A 20,101-nucleotide genomic window follows, 5' to 3' on the forward strand; every position below is an offset into this window, starting at 1 on the left:
TTGTCTCCCAGGGGCCCAGAACGGGCAGAGCGGCCAGGGACTCGGTGGGGCAAACCAGACCCAGCTGGAGAGCTCCCCAGGGCCCAGGAAGCCCTCCCTTCACCCGGTGACCTTGGGGTGTGCCTTGGCCTGGCTGCGCCCCCTTCTGTCCCTGCCACTTGGGCTATGTCTCACCCTGCGCCTCTGTTTCTCTTCCAAGAACAACTTTGGCAAGTGCTAGTGTACAACCTGCAAGAAACACAAGAGGTGACAACTCTGGGATCACAGAAAAGGAGCACACTGCCCTGAATCCAGGACGGCTTCCCGGAGGGGGTGTGGAAAGGACAGGGTAAGAGCTCTGAGCACAGCATGCGGGGGGCAGGGGGGCGCCCACAGCCCCTTCCCAGGTCCTCAGGGGAGGGGGCCGGACCTGAGCCAGCTGGAACCTACCAGACACGCAGGCAGGAGGGGCCTGAGCCTGGTGCCCTGGGGTTGGGGGGGGCGGGGAACCACGGCCACCTGTGTGAGGAGACCCCCAAATTGCCACACACCTCCATAGCGGCCATTGATCTTCCTCTTTAGGACCAAGGCCAGCACCCTTTGCATTGCAGTGGTTGAAGCACAGTACCAAGTCCCTGGCTTGTAGAGGTCTTTACTGGGGGTGGGGGTGGGCAGGGTAAGAGATGGGAGACGCAAAAACCAGCAGCCACTTGGGAACCATGAGGCTTTATTTGTTTTCTGGTGTCAGAAGGGTGGGTCACAAGACAGAAGAGCGGTCCCTCCCGGGTGGGTTCATTTCCACAGGAACACAGAGGAAGGCTGGGGTGGGATCTGGTTTGAGTTTCTAACCATGACCTTCTCTCTTGGCCAGGGCTGCCGAGGTGCGCTGCGGGGCTCTACTATACAACCCACGCCACCTCCCTGGCTCCCACCGCGGCCCCTGCCATGCAGAGAGAGAGGCGGTGGGGGCTGACCACACCCTCCTCCTCTCCCCGCTGCCCCGCCCTCTAAGTCCAGACAGTTATTGCTCAGAAGAGAGGAAAGGGGCTGGGAGGCCCTGGACTATAGAAATCTCTGGGTGCTCCCCAAAGAGCCAGGGCATTAGAAGGGTGTACAGAGGGAGCCCCAAGAGGAAAAACGACCACAGCCAAACCTAACAGCCTGCCTAACCGTAAGGCTGAGCTCACTAGCACCTGCATGGAATCTCCAATGGCTAAGAGACCTTCTGAACAGACTTGGGTCACAGTGGAGTGGGGAGGCTGCCCTCACCCCTAAATCCACAGGAGGAGCTGATGGCGGCATGGCGTAGCTCCTGCCCGGAGGACGTGGGGGCGGGGGGGGCACGGTCCACAAATACAAAACCACCCACAAACACGTAGCCACAAAGACCACAGACAGCAGACACAGGGACAAACACAGACACGGCACAGGGTGAGCAGGCTGGGCGGGGACGGGAGAGGCACGGGGGACACACAGCTCTTCTCCAGATGGCTGGCCGCAGGTTCTGGAGGCTGGGGAGGGAGAGGATTTCAATTAAAATACAATTCGGACCCTCCTCTGTATCCTGGCCTGCTCCTCGTCCTGCCCACAGCGCAGCCTCTTTGCCCCTGAAATACCCAAAGCCCCATGCACGTCTCCATTAGTTATTCACAAAGCTGTCCCTGTTCTTTTATTTCTATGCTACTGGGAATTGAACTCAAGGCCTTCACTTGCAAGGCAGGTCCTCCACAGCTTGAGCCAACCTCTGTCCACTCTTCGCTCGGTTATTTTTGGGGGAGAGGCTCCCTGTTATGCCCTGTTCAGCCTGGCTGTGATCCTACTATTGGTGCTTCCCTGTGTGGCTAGGAATGACAGGCATGCACGACTGTACTTGGCCATGGATTGAGGGGGGCAGAGGTTGTTTTTCGTGTGTTTGGGGGTGGGGGGGTGGGTAGTGGGTCTTGAACTCTGGGCCTGGGCGCTGTCCCTCAGCTCTTCAGCTCAAGGCGAGCGCTCTACTGCTTGAGCCACAACACCACTTCTGGTTCTCTAGTGGTTTATTGGAGATTAAGAGTCTTACAGACTTCTTCCCAGGCTGGCTTTGAGCCCTGATCCTCAGATCTCAGCCTCCCAAGTAGCTAGGATTACGGGCATAACCCACCGGCGCCTGGCTCGGAAGTTGTTTAATTTTTGGTGCTGCTAGCAGAGCTTGAATTCAGGGCCTGGGTGCTATCCCTTGGCTTTTTTTCTCCCTAGTCCTAGAGCTCGAACTCAGAGCCTGAGCTCTGTCCCTGAGCCTCTCTGTGCTCAAGGCTAGCGCTCTACCACTTGAGCCACAATGCCACTTCCAGCTTTTTCTGAGCAGTTTATTGAAGATAAGAGTCTCTCAGACTTTCTTTCCAGGGCTGGCTTTGAACTTTGATCCTCAGATCTGAGCCTCCAGAGTAGCTAGGATTACAGACATGAGCCACTAGTGCTCAGTTCCCGAGCTCCCGTCTGCTGGGCTGTCATGAGTGTGCACAAGCTCTTAACAAGGAAGTCAGTGCCACAGACACACACACTGCCAGGATCTCCAAAGCCTCTGTGAGAGAGAAATCTCTCTTCATTACAATTTAAGATCAAGTTAAACATAGCACCTAAAGACTGGAAAGCAGGTACTAGTCACCGTGCACTCTAGCGCCCCCTACAGTGAGAGGTGCAAAGGACACATACATGTGCACACATGCACATGCATACACATATGCACACACATGCACACGCAGTGCCCACAGATGCTGAGGACTGATAACACCACCATGGGGGGGGGGGCCGGGTCACGTACTATCTACTTTCGAGTAGACCCCTAAAGTTCTGTAATAAAATGTTCTTTCAAAGAAACCATAAAGTTCTTTGTGATCAGTCACTCAGGGTCATTGCCCTCATGCCCTTGTGCATTTGGGGTGTCTGGCCACCTCTCTCCCAGTTGTCGGGGAGCTCCTTGAGCTCAGGGCTGAGCAGAGCCCTGGCTCCTAATGCTTGTGCCCAGGTGCAAGACGGGGGTCTCAGGACTGGACGGTTCTTTCGGGGAGACCCTGAAGGGAGGCTCCTCAGAGCATCTCAGAGCCGAAGCCCCATGGAAAATCCACCTGCCACCCCGGGCTGGGTGAGGACAGAGATGAGGCCCGAGGAGGGTCAGGCCGGAGCGGCTCACCTTCCCGCCGGAGGCTGCACTCAGTTCTCCGCCTTCTGGGGCTCAGCGGCTGGAAAGAAAGGCAGATGGTGTTGAAAGGGGTGACACTGACCCGGATGTACTGTATCATCACCTGCTTTGTTAAACAGCAAAAACAACGAAGACATGGGGGTGTTCCACGGGAGCCCTCACCCCCGGGCACCCCAAGAAGCAGCCATGCCCGTCTGCGAGTTCAAATGGCACAGATGTGGCACAGAGCCTCACCCTGCTACCCCAGGATCCCACGAACTTGTCTCATGTGGGTGCCAACCTGGCAGGGCTCAGTGATGCGAGATGGGGTCTGCGACTGTCACTAGCCTGCTTGGAGCACATGAGTGGTGGCACCCGCGCAGCTCTGGGGGGGCCCTCCCCCCCCACTGGGGCGGCACACAACAGCCATGCCCCCCCCATGCCCCGTCCCATCCCAGCAGACAAGTACCGTTAGTGGTGATGAGATTCTCCACCTGGGCCTCCTCGTCCCCCGGTACCCTGCCAGGGAGCAGACGCGGCGGGGTCAGGGCGGCTCCAGGGCAAACCCAGGCAGGCCGCACTGCTTGCTGGGGCACGGCTGCCCGGCACCCAACCCTCTGACCACGGCATGCAGGGTCAAAGGACAAGTCGGGGCCACAGGGGAGTCAGAGGGAACTCGCAGCCCCCCTTTCCTGGTTGGCTCCCAAGAGAACCCGAGGTCCAGAGCCAGCCCAGGCCACCGTGAGGGACAGGAGGGTGGGACATGATGTCCAGTAGGGGGATACAAAGCATCTACTTTGCTCCAAGAGCCCAGTGATGAAGCAAGAGGCTGGGACAGGGGCTGGAAAGGCCATGAGGCCATCTGTTTCCCCTCTCCCAGCCCAGCCTCCAAACAAGGTTCCAGAACCTTCTTGCCCATCCCCCTCCCCCCTCCAATCAACAGAGAGGCTGGCCCCCTCCTTCACCCTGAAGTTGAGAGCAATCCTCAAGTTCACACTCAACCCTCGCCTAACACTCAATGCTCTCTTTCCCTCCCTCTCCCCCACCCCCCCCTTCCTTCCTTTCTTTGTCTCTCTGGGACAAGTCTCCGAGAGAATGCTCCTGGGTTCCAGGCCCTTCCCTGACCCTCTTAGTGTCACAGCCCTGTCTTCCTTACCGGGGCTTCTGATTGAAACTGCATTTGCACCTGCGACCTGGAAAAGGAAAAGAAACCATGGAAGGTTCTGGTCCCGGTGTGAGTTCAAGGTCCCGCTCCTGGCCTGGCCCCAGCGTCCATGCAGGGTGAAGGACTATGTCACACCGAAAAGCACTCCCCTGTCTGCAGCATCCATAGGTAGAGGAGGGTTTGTCTACCCAGAATTCAACAGCTAGGATGGCCCAGCTCCACAGGGCCTGGTGCCCTGTGCAGACTCGGCTAGTGTGGGGACACACCCCCTCCTCGCCCGCTGGGGACAGGGCCTGTCCCCTTCTCATGGCCCTGGGGGAGCCACGCTGCCCGTCCCCCTCCTGTCCACTCGTTCACCCACATTTCCTTTGAGCGCGCGTCACTGTTTACTGAGCACTTACTTTCTACCCCACCCTGCACAAGGTCCTGGAGGAAAGATGGAGGACAGAGGCCAGGCTTCCTCTACCCCACCCGCTCAGCCGCCACAGAGAGCAAGGAACAAACCCACTCACTAAGGATCAGGAGAATCCCAACGGAGAACAGGATCACAGCAAACACCAGTCCGCCGATCCTCAGGGTCTGGTAGTCTGCCAAAGGAAACGGGGCCAGACATGAAGGCAGGGCAGGGCCAGGGGGGTCGTGGACATCCCTCTCGGGATAGCGCTGCACCTTGCTCTCCACCTCCTGCACCCCGACTTGCTGAGGCCACTCACCATAATGAAAAGGATCCTTTTCTTTCTCCTTCTCAGCTGCTGCAAAAGTAAAGAGACATTGTGGAGAGGCAGAGGTGCATGCTGGGATTATTCCCCCCCCCACCTCCCAGGTCTTGGTTCCCCACAAAGAGCTGCCTGAAGGTGAGACACTGGGGATGTGTGGAAGAGCGGGGCCTGGGAACTGAGGGCGGGGCCTGGGAACTGAGGGCAGGGCCTGGGAACCGAGGGTGGGGCCTGGGAACTGAGGGCGGGGCCTGGGAACTGAGGGCAGGGCCTGGGAATTGAGGGCAGGCAAAGTCTGCAGCCCCATGCATGGAGCACCCATATTTGTGGCCCCTTCTTGGTCTTGCATTATCACCCCCCACCCCCCTCCCAGGATTTAGCATCTCTTGTGACAGGGAGGGAAACTGAGACCCAAGAAGGCCTCACGACTGGCAAAACACCAGTGCTGGGTTATTATGGTCTAGACGCTGAGGTTCAGTCCAAAAGACCACAAGTGCTGAGGAGTCTTTAGTCGATGCAGCTAGACTCCTGTAGGGAGAGGTAGGCAGGCTGGATTAGGGTTGGTAGACAGTTGTCACTTTCTAGAACTTTCTGTTAACTGAAGGAGCACCTGCCCAGCCTTGATCTATAGGGTCCCCAAAGGGCCAGACCTTTCCACCATCTTGGCAGGGGCTCGGCTCTTACCACTGGCCAGGACAGTGGGGGCCAGCAGGCCGCAGAGAACAATCAACACCAACTCCATGGCGTCTGGGGACAGAAGGAGGGAGACGTTACACCCTGCGCAGCTCCACACCAACACACACCAACCCCAACCATCCGGAGCACGTCAATGCCCAGCTTCACTCTGGGAGCTGAGGATCTGAGGGGAAACCAAAGCTGTAGACCTTCGTCGGAGGCCAGAGCCCTGCAAGCATTACTCCAATTAATACAATTAATCAGAACAAGTAGCAAACTTGACACCTGACCCATGTCACAGGGCATAAACTGATACTCCCAGAGGGAACCCCAGGGCCAAGGCCACAAAATCCTAAGGACCCTGGAGATGGCCTTCCTGTGTACTGTGGCCACCTCCAGGTCAATAAGGCAGGGACTTCCTGGACTGGCTCCCACAGCCAACACCCCCCTCAAAAGTCCTGTTTCATATCAGAGAGGGCAGTCAACTAACATCTCAGGCTGGAGGCATGGCTCGAGTGGTCAAGCAACTGTCTAGCAAGTATGAGGCCCTGAGTTTAAAACCCAGTACTGGGGCTGGGAAGGTGGCTCAGTGGTAGAGCACTTGCCTTGGTTCGATTCCTCAGCACCACATAAGCAAAAAGAAAAAAAAGCCGGAAGTGGTGCTGTGGCTCAAGTGGTAGAGCGCTAGACTTGAGCTGAAGAGCTGAGGGACAGTGCCCAGGCCCAGAGTTCAGGCCCCATGAATGGACCCCCAAAAAAATAAAAAAATAAAACCCAGTACTGAGACGAGTAAAAAAAAGCACCCTTATAATCCAGCCAAACTAGCTGGGCCCTGGTAAACTGACATGCTTCATCTTTGGAATGTAAAAGTTAGGGGATTGGTGGCATGGCTCAGGTGGCAAAGCACTAGCCAATGAGCAAAAGCATCTGATAACAAGTTCAAGTCCTTTCTGTCTCAGACAAAAAGAAGGAAGGAAGGAAAGGAGGAAGGGAGGGAGGGAGGGAGGAAAAAAGAAAGGAAGAGAAAAGAAATAAGTGCAAAAGTCAGCCCTTGGGCTGGGAAGGTGGCTCCGTGGTAGAGTGCTTGCCTTGCATGCACTGGGTTTGAGTCCTCAGCACCACAGAAGCAGAAAAAGCTGCAAGTGGTGCTGTGGCTCAAGTAGTAGAGTGCTAGCCTTGAGCTGAAGAGCTGAGGGACAGCACCCAGGCCCACAGTTCAGGCCCCACAACCAGCAAAAAAATAGCCTCAGCCCTCCCCAGAGACTTTCACTTATCATCTTCCCAAATAGCAACAGGGCTTCTAAGAGTCAGGGCTTCTAAGACAGCCTTCTAAGAGTCAGCGTACGGTCCCAGGTCCTGCTGGGAGATGGACCATCTGGGCAAAGGCAGCCATCCCACCCAGAGACAGAGTCCTGCGGACACACTCCATACTCCCAAGTGGCACAGAGCCAGAGGAGGAGGGAAAGAAGCCCGGAGCAGAAGTGCTCGAGGCCATTTTCTGGCTTCCATGCAGGTGAGATTGAACGGCTGGACACTTGGGTGGAGGTCTGACTCCCAGAGCTGGCGGTCTCATTGCCCTTCACCTCTTGGCCACCAGGGGGAGCAGCACAACCGCATCGAGAGGTTGGCATCCCAGCCTTGCTGGGCTCAAGGCTTCCTGGCATCAGAACAGACTGATATCCACTGGACATTCCAGCAGGAACAGCCCTGCTTCGGCTCGGTTTGCATGGCAGGATCCGGGGCTGGCTTGGTGGCATGGGCCTTTAGTCTGGGGCTTCTGTATTGTTTTTTGTTCTGATTGTGGAGGACGCTGAATGCCAAGCGAAAGAGTTCAGACCTGTCTTTGTGCTCTAAAGAAAACATTTCTGATCAAGTTACAGCGTACTGAAAGAAATGCTGCCAGAGAGTTTTAAAACGTGGCCTGCTCCCCATCTTCGAGCCGCTCCTGGACCCTGGACAACACCAGCCTATTCCTCACCCCAGGTCTCCCCCGGTGCCCCGTGGCCCCTCAAACATGCTATGAAAATCCCAATGGTGGCACAGCTGGCACTGTCCCGGTGTCCAGTGGCCAAGAACAGACACAGAGCCTCTGCAGGGACACAGATGTCTTTGTCTCACTGCTTCATGAGGGAACTATCCTTGCCATGGCCCTCCATACTCCCCCACCCTCCCTACATTCCTCTCTTCCTCCTCCCAGGGGGAAGCAGGCTGGCCTGGGACTGGCAGGGTGAGAGGGGAGGTGATAAACATTATCTTCCAGTCCCTGTTTATGGACTACAGAGAGGAGAAGATGCAAGAATGCCGGAATAAAGGACCAGATGGGCCTAGCCGGGTGGGACTGGGAGAGGGGGGTTCAGGCTCCCGAATATTCCACAAGACTCCATGTTACTGTGAGAACTATACTGAGATGAATGCCCAGGGCTCACACTTGTAATCCTCGCTACCCCTGGAGGCCGAGAGCTGAGGACTGTGGTTCAAAGGCAGAGCAGACAGGAAAGTCTGTGAGACTCTTATCTCCAGTTAACCACCAAAAAGCTGAACATGATGGCATGGTAGTAAGAGTACCAGTCTTGAGCAAAAAAGCTAAGGGAGCACATCAAGCCCTAAGTTCAAGCCCCAGTACCAGTATAAAAAGAAAAACCTGCATTGAGGCCCTGGGCCATTACCTACACTCCCTGGGACCAGTCTGACAGGGACAGGGCCTCTGAGAAGTAATCACCGTGGGAGTGGGGCTCCTGAGCCTGTGTTCCCCAGTTCCCCACTTCCTTGGATGGTTTGGACCATCCTATGTTTTATTTTAGGGCTAGTCCTGGGGTTTGAACTCAGGGGCTAGGCGCTATCCTTAAGCTAATTCTCTACCACTTGAGCCAGAGCCCCACTTCCAGCTTTTTGGTGGTTGATTAAAGATTAAGAGCCTCAGAGACTTTCCTGCTTGGGCTGGCTTCAATCTGTAATCCTCAGATCTCAGACTCCTAAGTAGGTAGGATGACAGGCGAGAGCCACCAGTGGCCGGCCCATCCTATGTTTAGAAAGTGGTTCCATTTTTATCTGCTCACTCTACCGGTACATTAGGAGGAAGCACTGATTTCCACACTCCCGTCAGCCTCAGCGCAGGTAAACAGCCACCCGGGGCCAGCAGTGGGATTTCCATGTCCATTTTCCTCTCCTGTTCTCCCGCTCTTTGAGCCCTCGCTGGTCGCCCAGGCCCTGCTGGGCCTGCGTGGAACATACAATCAGAAGCGCTATTCCGGTGATTATCTCTCCAACCCTGAGTCACATAATTTCATTTAATTGCTGGGTGAAAAACTGCTCCGAAAGAGAAGCCAAGGGATGGTACAGCCACGTTCTAGATTCTTTCTGAGTCCATGCAGTAGTGAGGAGCATCAGGAAACCCATTCTACTGTGCAAATAACAACCTCCTTGTGAAAGACAGGTGCCCAGCCAGGTGCCAGTGGCTCACGCCTGTCATCCTAGCTACTCAGGAGGTTGAGATCTGAAGATCGTGGTTCAAAGCCAGCCCGGGCAGGAAAGTCCGTGAGACTCTTATCTCCAATAAACTATCAGAAAACTGGAAGTGGTGCTGTGGCTCAAGTAGTAGAGCACTAGCCTTGAGATGAAGAGCTGAGGGACAGCACCCAGGCCCAGAGTTCAAGCCCCATGCCCCGCAAAAAAAGCAACTGGGGCAGAGAAAGCCAGTGAGTGCTAGATTCTAGACTTCCGCCCACTTCTACCTGTAGACTGCCTCCCTGTGGGTGGCTGGAGAGTAATCTGGCGGGTGGGGAGCCAGCCCCTAGCTCACAGGGAAGGACTCCCAACCCCTGGGGACAAAGGACCTGCAGGTGGCTTTTGAGGACCCACTTCCTCCAGGGAGCCTGCCACCCTGCCTCTTGCTCCCACCCAGGCCAGCAGGCTGAAGCTGCGGAGCAGAGACGAGCCCTGCAAAGACGCAGGAAAGGCCAAGCCTCTACCACCCAAGCTGCACACATACCTCCAAGAGCAAGGGAGACCGCAGAAGGCATGAGGCCTGCTGGCTCACCCTGAGTGCGGCCTTCCATGCCCTCCCACAGAGAGCCATTTATGCAGGCGCATTCAAGAGGCTTCAGCTCCGGGCCTGGGTGCTGTCCCTGAGCTCTTCTGTTCAAAGGCTAGTGTTCTACCACTTTGAGCCACAGCACCACTTTCCAGTTTTCTGGTGGCTTCAAACCATGATCCTCAGATCTCAGCCTCCTGAGTGGCTGGGATGACAGGTATGAGCCACTGGCACCCAGCAGGAGTGTGATTTTTTTTTTTTAAAAGAAGGAGACTGTAGGCTCATGCAGATGATTGGGCAGGGGTAGGAACCTGCGTGGGCCGTGCAGAATCTGCCAGTCCATTCCCCATCCACTGCCCACGGTGGTTACAAAGGTCAGGGAAGAAAACATGCCAAGGTTCTTTGGAATGGAAAGCACCAGCAATGCATAACCATTATGTGGCATGACTCTAGCCACGCCCAGTGCTGCTGGAAACGATTTACATACACGACCTCATACACCCCTTACAATTGTTCCAAGTTGTGATCCACCAGATCGTTCCCATCACACAGATGGGCAAATGAAGCCCAGGAAGGTTCAGCCACTTGCTCCAGAGACTCACACCGGTAATCCTAGTTACTCAGGAGGCTGAGATATTAGGATCAAGTTTCAAAGGCAGCCTGGGCAGGAAAGTCCATGAGGCTCTTTAACCACCAAAAAAACCCTAAAGTGGAGATGTGGCTCACGTGGTAGAGCAATAGCCTTGAGTAAAAAAAGCAAATTCAAGCCCAGTACCAACACACTCATACTACTGGGGAGAGGAGTATGGGTATGACTAAAAACAGCAAAGGTGCGCCTAACTGATCACCAAGCAGGGTTTGGCCTAGAGTTGTCTTAGCCAGGCCAGGATGAACCCAAACTAGAATTCTTCAAACTCTGGCATGCCTGCTCCTGTGTGTGTGGCGCTGAGGTCAGGATGGGTGTCCGTGGCCTCTCTCAGGGAGGAGGAAGAGGCCAGTGGACCCATCAGCTCCTGTGGGCTGCCCGGATGCCTGCTGCATCTCAGCCTCTGCTCATCTCTCTGCAGGTGCTGGGCTTCGGGTGTAGTGTACTTATGTCAGGATCTGCGTGGTGTCCCTGACCCACTATAGGGGTTCCTAGCTGTGCAGCCCGGCTCACAAGGGGCCTAGGGCACCAACACTGTCCCACAGAGAGTCGTTCAAATGTCCACACATGCTGCCTGTGACCGAGAAATGCTGTGGTCCTGTCATTTCTGTGATGCCGAGTTGTTTCATCAGATGGCTTTCCACAAGGCTCAGAGGTGTCCGCATTTAGATGGCGGATTTTGTGGAGGAGAGAGGTATCTGGGAACAAGGTATGAGTCTGGAAGGAATGATATCTTTGTCCTTCCAATAACCTTGATGACCTCTTTCTTCATCCCCGGAAGTGGCTACAATGGGGGGGGGTGTCGGGGTCTCTGCCTGGTGGGGCTGGTACCCTGCATGTTCCCAGGGTTCCCCTCCGGCTCCCAGGACACACGGAAGGCCACCTCCCACTAGCCTTGGTCCTTGGGTTCCATCACCCCCTGGGCTGCATAGCAGTCTCTTATGTAGTAACAGCTGTGTAGTAACAGCAGACAACTTGAAGTGCCTTACGCTGCTCCATCCTGGACTCTGATGACGGCATAGCCCGTCCCCTATGCCATCCCCTGAGGGTACCGGGTTTATGTCCTTCCAAACTCACAGCTCTCATGGATGGGTACTTTGGTGAGCTTGAAGTCAAGCCTTTCTTTTGTGACATATCTTTTTCAACCCTTCTTGAATTTTCTCCCCTTGTTTTCAGAGCAGGTCATCCACTTTCCATCTTCTGCCCTGTGTGTGTCTATCTTCCTGCCTTTGTACATTTTGTTCTTGGTACTTAGCACGCCCTTCCCTTCCCTTCCCTGTTTACTCAAATTCTCAACTGTGGCCACACTGTAGAGAACTTTAAAAGAAAAACAAAAAATGAAGCCAGATGCTAGTTGCTCACGCCTGTAATGCTAGCTACTCAGAAAGATGAGATCTGAGGAATGGAGGTTCAAAGCCAGCCTAAATCTGAGAGACTCATCTCCAACTAACCAGGAAAAAGCTAGTTGTGGAGGTATGATTCAAGTGGGAGGACTTAGGTTCTGAGTTCAAGCTCTAGTACTGGCACCAAAGAATAAAGGAAGTGTGTTCTTAGAAAAACAATACAAGTGGGTGCTGGTGGCTCACACCTGTCATCCTAGCTACTCAGGAGGCTGAGATCTGAGGTTTGCAGTTCAAAGTCAGCCCGGGCAGGAAAGTCCATGAGACTCTTATCTCCAATAAACCACTCAGAAAACTGCAAGTGGCCCTGTGGTTCAAGTGGTAGAGCGCTCGCCTTGAGCTGAAGAGCTAGCTGAGGGACAGTGCCCAGGCCCAGAGTTCAAGCCCCACAATCAAAAATAGGAAAAGAAAAGCAACATAAAAAACTTTAAATCAATGAAAACAACAAAAGCAGCCCTCCCTCCCTCCCTCCCTCCCTCCCTCCTGCCCAGCCACTCTTGCAATGGGCTCACCTCCTGGCACAGGGCCCAGCCCACATGTCTGCAGCTTCAATAACAGCCTGAGTGTCTCTAGATCCTCGCCACAAAGCCAAGAGCCAGCCTTTTAAAGCTGCCTTTTAAAGCACATGCTTTGGGTTTGGACCAGAGGCCACGGATGGACCTGTGGCCTCCAGAGGGAAATGCAACCTGTTCCCTCAATCAAATAAACAATTAAATATCAATTCTTCTGTTTAATAGACTAGCCTGGAATCCTGGTGAGGACACAGGATTCAAAGCCTGGGGGGGGCGGGGCGGACGGGGCGGGCGGGGCAGGGGGGGCGGGGTGGAGCAGAGGGTGAGGATGGCCCGAAGATCCAGCTGGCTGTGGACATCCCATCCTGAATTCCCAGCCTTGCCTGGAAGGCAGCTGAGAATGACACCCCCTCCCCAGACGCTGCCACTGCCTCTCCAGACGCCCCTGAGTTTCCAGTCCTAACAGGGTCCCCCTCAATAGCCCAATGTTTGAGATTCTGCCCAACTTCCCCCATTTATGAAGAGGCGCCCCCACCTCGGGGGGCCTGCGGCTGTGGGTCCACAAGGCTCCTGGCTGTTTCTAGGGAGCTGAGCCCCAATCTTGCCACTGTAGGGGGGGGGAGGGGGAGAAGCCAAGCTCCCTATCATAGGCGGCCTTGTTGTTTTAACCTTTATCTTTAGCACTTGGTTCTGTCAAAGCCAAACTTGGCCACAGGCAGAAAAAAAATAAAATAAAATAAAAAAAGGAGGAAAGAACTGACCTAGAAGGGAAATGAAGCTTCTTCCTCAGGAAGAAAAACAACTGACAAACTCCCAATCCTAGTCCTGGAGTTCTAGAAGTCTCCCTAGAAGCCCCCCCAACCCCCACCCCAAGCTGGCCCACTGGCAGATGCAGGGTCCCTGTCACATTGTCACTGCCAAAGCAACAGTCTTGGAAGTGTCAGCCCAGGACCCCACATTGGGCTTCTCCCAAGAGCACGGCTGCCCGCCCGGCCCAGCCTTCATCAGCGCAGGGTCCCGGGCACCTGCTGACCCCAGGGGACCTCAGTCCCACTCCAGGGCCCGGATGGGAGGGAGAAGGGCACAGAACTGCGGTAGGCTGGGTGGTGTGACTCAGCCAGGCAGGGACAGGTCATATCCCCCTCCCACACCGGCTGACAAAGCGCCATTCAACAGAAGCCAGAGGAGCAGGGGCCTAAAGGCCAAGCCCACACCACGCCGCCCAGAGGCAGACCAGGGCCAGGCTGTAGCCAGCCCCACACCCTCTCTGCTGACCGTCCCATTTCCTTGGTTCCTTAGAGGCTCAGGTCTGGCTGGAAGGCTTCAGTCCACTGAGACTTTGCATACACCCATCTTCCCCCAGGGGTGGGCCTGCAGAGCAGGATATTTGCCTTACCTCGGGGTGGGAGGAGGAGAGCTATGGTCTGAGCCTGTGTGTCTGCATCTGGCATATTCAAACACAGTGACCCTTCCCTTCCCTCCCCACGCTCAGCCTCTTTTTCCCACAATGTCAAGGGGCTATACCATCATGCATGCGTGTGTGTGTGTGTGTGTGTGTGTGTGTGTGTGTGTATGCACACGCGCACATGTATGTCTCCCAGGCAAGCTAGCCTCCTTAGGGGTAAAAACCCACTCTAGGAATCTCCAGATGTTCAGCACCTGAGCAAGGCAGCTAGTCAATGAACACCAATGAACACCGATAGATGAATGAATGAATGCTTCCGCACTGATATCTTTAGGTTACAATTCAATCTACCTGGATTGTTTGGCAAAGTTTAGGCATTCTGAAGCACGTAGGCACCCCCCCCAAAAAAAAATCACCTCAGCCCCTCACCTCCTCATTTCTGCCGTCTGAGTCAAATCCCCAATGGGAAGATGAATCAGCCTGCCGCTATTGACTTAAGGCCTCAAACCTTTCCCAGATGCAGGAATTCTGAGCATTCCATGGGGGAAGTGAGAGCGAGGGCAGGGGTGCCACACCCACCAGCAACAAGGAGGGCTCTTCAGGGGTTCAGGGAGTCTGTGGGGAGACCAGACCTTGTCTTGAAAGAAACAAGTGGGGTGGGAGCATGTCTGTGCGGAAGCAGGGCCTTTGGGGGGATGGGGAGGAGGAAAGCTGGTGTGTCTGTGGTGAATCAGACTTGACAGATGGAGCTTGTGGGAGGAGCCCTGAATGGTGATGTAACCGTGATGTCATCGATAGTCAGACAAGTTAGCATCCTGGCAGTGGCTGGCGTTTACTATGTGCTCAGCACCACGCTGCCACCTTTCCCCGCGCAAACTTCACGTTCTTTTGACAGATGGGGCAATCAGTGGAGGCCTAGAAAAGTTCAACGCTAGAAAGCTGCAGAATCCAGTTCCACAGTCAAGTGTGTGTGGCTCCCTAGGCCACCATTCTCTGCTCCACAGGCAGGAGAATGGACAGGAAAACGGGGGGCTGTGGCTGAGCACCCAGAGAAGGTGCCCAAACAGGTAGCTGCAGCCAGATTCCAGAGAGCCTGGAGTGCAGGTCCAGGCGCCTGTCATTCACCGGCGATGAAAAGCCAGGCACTTGGAGATGACCAGACCTGAGCCTCCAGACCATCCAGCACAGGGACCAGGCTGCGAGGATGGAGGGGAGGGAAGGGACCAGGGCGGGTGAGAGACAGCAGCTAGGTGAGGAGGGGAGGTGTGTGGGAATGTGCCAGCCGCACGTCTGGTGTGGAAGATTATGTATGTGTGAGAGGAAGGGAGCCCTTGGGTGCACACGGGCGTGAATGCGGGGACGGGTCTCTCCTGTGAGGGAAGATGGGGGTACAGTGACTTCCTGGAGAAAGGAGATGAAGAGGCAGGCCACACCAAGGGCTCTAGTGAAGGTTGGGGAGAGGGGGAGGGAGGGCTTGAGCAGCCTACAGGAGCCGCCATATTGCAAGAAGAATGAATCAATTTGAGACTTTGCCTCTGGTCTCTCAACACAGGCCTGGCTTGCCCTGTAGCTGGGGCATGGCGGGGGGGGGGGGGCATGGTCATTCCCTCACATCTCCTCCCTCGCTCTCTCCACCCAAATCAGGTATGTGAGCTGGAGTAAGGCCCAGCCTGCTATCCAGGGGACCCCACCCCTATCCCCCATCCTGGGCTCCAGCTCCCCCACGTATTTTTGAGACAAGCGTTTCCCTTTGTGGATTCATGTTTCCCAGGTCCGAGCCCCCACGGCAGGAACGCCCTGCTTCTCATTAGGGCCAGGGCCAGGCCAGTGTGGTGTGTCACCGCCTGGCAGCTTGTGTTGCAAAGACTCTGCCAGCCAAGGCCTTTGGGGCCCCAAGAGCTTCACAGACCCACTAAATGCCTGGGCCTGGGCCTGGGCCCCTCCAGAGCACATCCTTCAAAGAGGCCAGCCAGCCCTTTTGTGCGCCCAGGCAGAGCAGACTCGATGGAGCCCTGTCCAGGAGGGGCTATCTCCCTCTGCCCCAGAGAAGCAAAACCTCTCCGCCTGTCTCAGACACGGCCTGCCCCAGGGTGGAAGGGGAACACGTTCCAGTGGCCGCAGCTCAGCCCTGCCCAGAATTGGGAAGCAATGGGTACAACTTGGGACCTGGAGAGAAAAGGAATCTCTTTCAAGATTACACAGTCCACACGCATTTAGAGGAAGATGGTGCTGGGACATCATGACTGAGACCCCTAGGGAACAGACCAGAGATGGAGCTCTAAGTTCTTGGAGGATTAGAGTTACTTGTACACTTTCCAAGGCCTTTTGTAGGTTTTACCCAAGGGCCAATTTCGGTCTGAAACGACACTAGAGGGATAAATGTATTTGCCCTTGGGAAACAGGAGGCTCAGCAGGGAGCTGGGTGGGAATTTGGCTCCTCTATGCCTCTTGGGTACTGCCTAGGCTAACAGTTTGCTCCCTCAGGGCACTCTTGACGAGGCTGATCTGTAAGCCAGAGGCTATCAGGTGCCCTGGACTCAGACCAGCAGAGTCCAACCGAGGGAGAGTAACTCAAGAGTGTGCTCAGACGAATGTGGGGGAGGAAGGTGGGCTGAGGTTCCCAGGTCCAGTGAACCGCTCCTTCTCCCCCTCTCCTTGCCACACCCTCCAACCTCACTTTAAAGGACTGCCACAGTGGTACAAGCTTCTAATGTCTGAAGGGGGCACTCATCCGTCCCTAGGAAGGAGCACCCCACTCTCCAAAAGGTGAAAAGAAGGCCAAGAGATACAGACCAGAAAGTGAAGGACCCAAAGATCTGCCTGTAACTAAAGGCTCCATCAGGGCCAGCCCAGCTGAGCCACCAGTGGGATGAAGGCCCCCAAGCCTCAGTTTCCCCACCTACATCCTGACAAGATTTCTCCTCCAAGACTCCTGGCTCTGAGACATCTGATCCTGAGGTCAGGAGCTGTGTCTCCCTCCTCTCTGCTGCGCTCCCCAATGCCTGGCACGTGGTGGATGCTTCCAACAATTCACCGAGTGACTACATGAAACGCGCTCCCCACCAGCCAAATAGCTAATGGAAACTAGGAAGGAAATTCTTCTTTCTGGCACCTGCCACTGAAGGACCAGAGGGGCCCCAAGTCTCAGAAGAGCCCTGACCATCCCGGGTTCCTTGGCAAAACTGCTTCTGCATTCCAAATGCACAGATCTGGCGGCAGAAGCCAAGCCGGAAGCAGGAAAATGTGACTTGGTAAGGAGGAGCAGCAGCCTGAGCCTCTGACCAGAGCCAGGCACCCTAACTTCCCCTTTTGAGGCTCCCCTCCTCCCAGTGCTCCTTAGCTCTGGGGCACAGTAACAGGAAGAGCCTGGAGCCTCAGGAAAGGAAAGGATAATTTGGCATGAGGAGATGTCCGTGCCCAGACTCAATTCTGGCTCCTGTAAAGGAATCTGGGTGTCCTTTCCTCTTTCTTTCACCTTCTGCTGGTGTGTGTGTGTATGCAATAGTATGTGTTCCTGTTGGGATGAGTGTAAACGCACACGCATACACAGAATGAGGGGAGGTATAAGTGAAGTAGATTAGGTGGTGTGATATGGTGTATTGGGGGGGTGCAGATGTGGTATGGTGCGTGTGTTAATGGGAGGTGTGAGGGTGTGTTGAGGGTGGGTGTGTTGTGCTCTGTGTATCATGTGTTGGTGATGCTTGTGACAGTGTGTCAGGAGAATAGAGGGGGAAGGGTCACCTGTTTGAAGTGGGGGCCAGATTTCCAGGGTCTCCTCTTTCAGAAGCCAAGGGTGACCAGTATCCAGGCAACCATATTGGGGGAGGGGAGACACCAGGGGAGGGGAGGAAAGGGCAGAAAAGGGAGGGAGGCTGGGAATTGGAGGGGTTTCCATGGCAACCAGCAGGCTGGTCACGTGCAGAAGGCCAAGTTGTGAAACAGAGACACACACATTCAACATATACAATATGAGGGCTGCTAGGTCCCCAAGGTGGGGGGGCCTTGCCCAGAGGCCCCGGGGTACCCACCAATCCAGCTACCACCCTGGAAAACCAGGCTGGGCGAGGGTGCCAAGCCATGGAGACAAAGGAAGCAGAGACAGGCCACCCTGGCAAAAAGCCACAGGCCCTGGGGGTCTGAGGTTGGCCATGGCTCCCCGCTTTTCCAGCCAGCTTGCTCTACCACTTGTAAGAGCAGAGGAAAGCTGCAGGGCGCAGGCTGCTCTTCCAAAGCTAGGGGACACACAAAGGGGGAGGCACCACAGGGCCACCCAGCTGGGGAAAGGTGGGCATGGGGGACCCACCCCCAGAGCTCCTGGGGAGCAAACAGGATTGCAGACAGGGAGGAAAAAAGGGGTGATGCACGCTCACTCGGGAGCCCCGAAGCTTTACGGCCCCCTTCTTTGCCCACACCCCGGACTGACTAAACCCCACGCCAGCAAGTTCCATTTTGTTCTGTTGATGTGTCCACGCTGGCACTGGGCCACGCTCCCCGCTCCTCGGCACCCTGCTCCTCGAAGGTCCACGTTTCCAGGTAACAAAGGGAAACTCCTCAATCAACACGGGGGGAGGAGGGCGGCCCCTCCCCTTCTCCTGAGAACCCCGGCCGCAAGCTCAGGGCAGCCCCGAGAGCCTTTCCCAGCCACCATCATCACCCCAACATCTCCCCTCTCCCCCGCTGCCATCGCCCGCCGGCCTCCCTTTCCCGGAGACCCTTCCCCTTCTGACCCCCACCCCCTTATTCACAGCCCCCCGCCCAAACCGATCGTGGCCTCCCTGAGCGGGGGGCTGGGGACGCCGCTGCCCCAGGTCCGCGCGCGCGCACCGCGGGCGCAAACAAGACCTGGCGCTCCCAGCCCGGGGTGTGGGGCGGGGGGGGGGGATCGGACCCCACCCGAGCCCCCTCCCACGGGAGGAAGGAGCCCCCTTTGCCCACGTCCCCAGCACTCACCTGCGCGGAGGGTCCCCCGCAAGCCGATCCCGGGAGGACAGCGGAGTCGGAGGCGCGGGAGTGGCGGCTGGGGGCAGGGCGCAGGGCGGTGGGCGCGGCCTGGGCGCTTTCCCGCCTCCAGCAGCTCGAGGGGGGGGCGGGCCCGAGGCTCACCCGGGTGGGGCGGAGGGGGGTGCTCCGGGGCTGGGTTCTTGGGGGGCTCGAGGTCCGGTGGCTTCTGGGAAGCGTCCCCCGCGCAGACCCCTCCCCCGTGCGCGCCGAGCTTCGTGCGGCGCAGAAGCAACAGGAGACGCGCGCGCCGCGGCGGTGGTGGCGGCTGCGGGCCGGGCGCGGGCCGGGGCCCAGGCCGGGCTTCGCCTCCAGGGAGGGCGGAAGGGAGCCAGATCAGCACGGTGTTGGTGATCGGGCCTCCCCGCGACCTCCACCCGCACCCTGCCGCCGCCCACCGCCAAGGGCCGCGTCCTGGGCGCGGGAGCCCGCTTTGGTCGCAGTTGCCATCTGCTACTCAGTACAGGTGGGGCTCTCGGGGCATGGTCCTCACCTGTGCCTCACATTGTTTGTCTAGGCCCTCTGGCAAGACCCCCACAACCCTACAGCCCTGCCAAGAAGCTGGTGTGTGACTCAGCCTAGCAACCCCCCCCCCCACACACACACACCCCTTCAAGATGACAGACTCTGAATCTTAAGATCCTCCTAGCTCTGCCTCCTCCGGGTGAGGAGACCTTAGTGTGAAGATCTGGAGTTTGCCTCCTCACCTGGATTGACCAGGACTGTCTCCCCTTCTCCCCCCAACATACACATACACACACACACACACACACACACGGTGCCTCTAACTGTGGGGAACAAAACTTCTAAGAAGGGACCAGAAGCATGGCACTAGCAGAAACCCGACGGCAGATCAGCAGGTTAGTAGCCAGGAAACTGCTGCAGCTGGAAGGTGTGTGCAGGGGTTGGATGGGGCTGGGGTTGGGTACAAAGCGCCGCCCAAAAAGGCTGTGACTGTCTAAACCCAGGGAAGATGGCCACAGCAGAAGCCCAGCCCTCCAAACTCTTGGATTGTTTTCGTACTTGGGAAATGGAGGAGAGGGATTAGATCATCCCAAAGTCCCTTCTAGCTCCTGCCCTCCACGATGGAGTTATTTTCACAAGTGGTCAGGCCTCAAAGCCACAAGGCAGGAAATACACGGGAATTCCAGCGGTCTTCACAGGCAGTAGAAAAGCTATGAATGGCTACTAAGAACTGGGTGAGCCTCCCTCACTTTCTGGGAGGTGCTGGGGAGGACGGCTGACCCCTGGAGCATAGGACACCGTTATGGCCAAAGCCCTTTGAGTTCTCAGGACAGTTAAGACCTTTCATTAAAGCTAGGCTCCCATCCGGCTGACCCATGTGATTGAGACTGGTCGCACCCCTCCCTTCCAATCTTTATCTCATTTTGTAACAACTGTACCCTACAGGCCGATGG

The 20,101-nt window shown here is 56.2% G+C and overlaps 1 protein-coding gene across 2 annotated transcripts; it reads right to left on the reverse strand.

Moving 5' to 3' along the window:
* Positions 1–686: 686 nt before the first annotated feature.
* Fxyd6 (FXYD domain containing ion transport regulator 6) lies at positions 687–18,799 on the reverse strand. 2 transcript variants are annotated; one of them, XM_070038566.1, is made up of 8 exons: positions 18,636–18,799; positions 5,702–5,764; positions 5,015–5,053; positions 4,814–4,888; positions 4,293–4,329; positions 3,606–3,655; positions 3,149–3,197; positions 687–1,490 (listed from the first exon to the last, which is right to left on the reverse strand). In XM_070038566.1, exons 2-7 carry the CDS (start codon positions 5,757–5,759, stop codon positions 3,169–3,171), a joined length of 288 nt encoding a protein of 95 aa, XP_069894667.1. In that variant the 5' UTR covers positions 5,760–5,764; positions 18,636–18,799; the 3' UTR covers positions 687–1,490; positions 3,149–3,168. The 2 variants fall into 2 exon arrangements, with proteins under 2 accessions (XP_069894667.1, XP_069894666.1); XM_070038565.1 differs by having other exon boundaries at positions 5,015–5,050; positions 18,636–18,720.
* Between the last annotated feature and the right edge of the window lie 1,302 nt (positions 18,800–20,101).

The sequence above is a fragment of the Dipodomys merriami genome, unplaced genomic scaffold (assembly GCF_024711535.1).
Source record: "Dipodomys merriami isolate MVZ:Mamm:240054 unplaced genomic scaffold, mDipMer1.0.p SCAF_29, whole genome shotgun sequence".
Taxonomy (NCBI): domain Eukaryota; kingdom Metazoa; phylum Chordata; class Mammalia; order Rodentia; family Heteromyidae; genus Dipodomys; species Dipodomys merriami.

What these genes read in the sequence shown, in the direction of transcription:
- Fxyd6 (XM_070038566.1), bottom strand. Translation starts at nt 5,759, where the DNA reads ATGGAGTTGGTGTTGATTGTTCTCTGCGGCCTGCTGGCCCCCACTGTC. An exon ending in CCCCACTGTCCTGGCCAGTG is followed by an intron (nt 5,054 to 5,701) that starts GTAAGAGCCGAG and finishes TTACTTTTGCAG; the next exon opens with CAGCTGAGAAGGAGAAAGAA. An exon ending in TGGGATTCTCCTGATCCTTA is followed by an intron (nt 4,330 to 4,813) that starts GTGAGTGGGTTT and finishes TTCCTTTTCCAG; the next exon opens with GTCGCAGGTGCAAATGCAGT.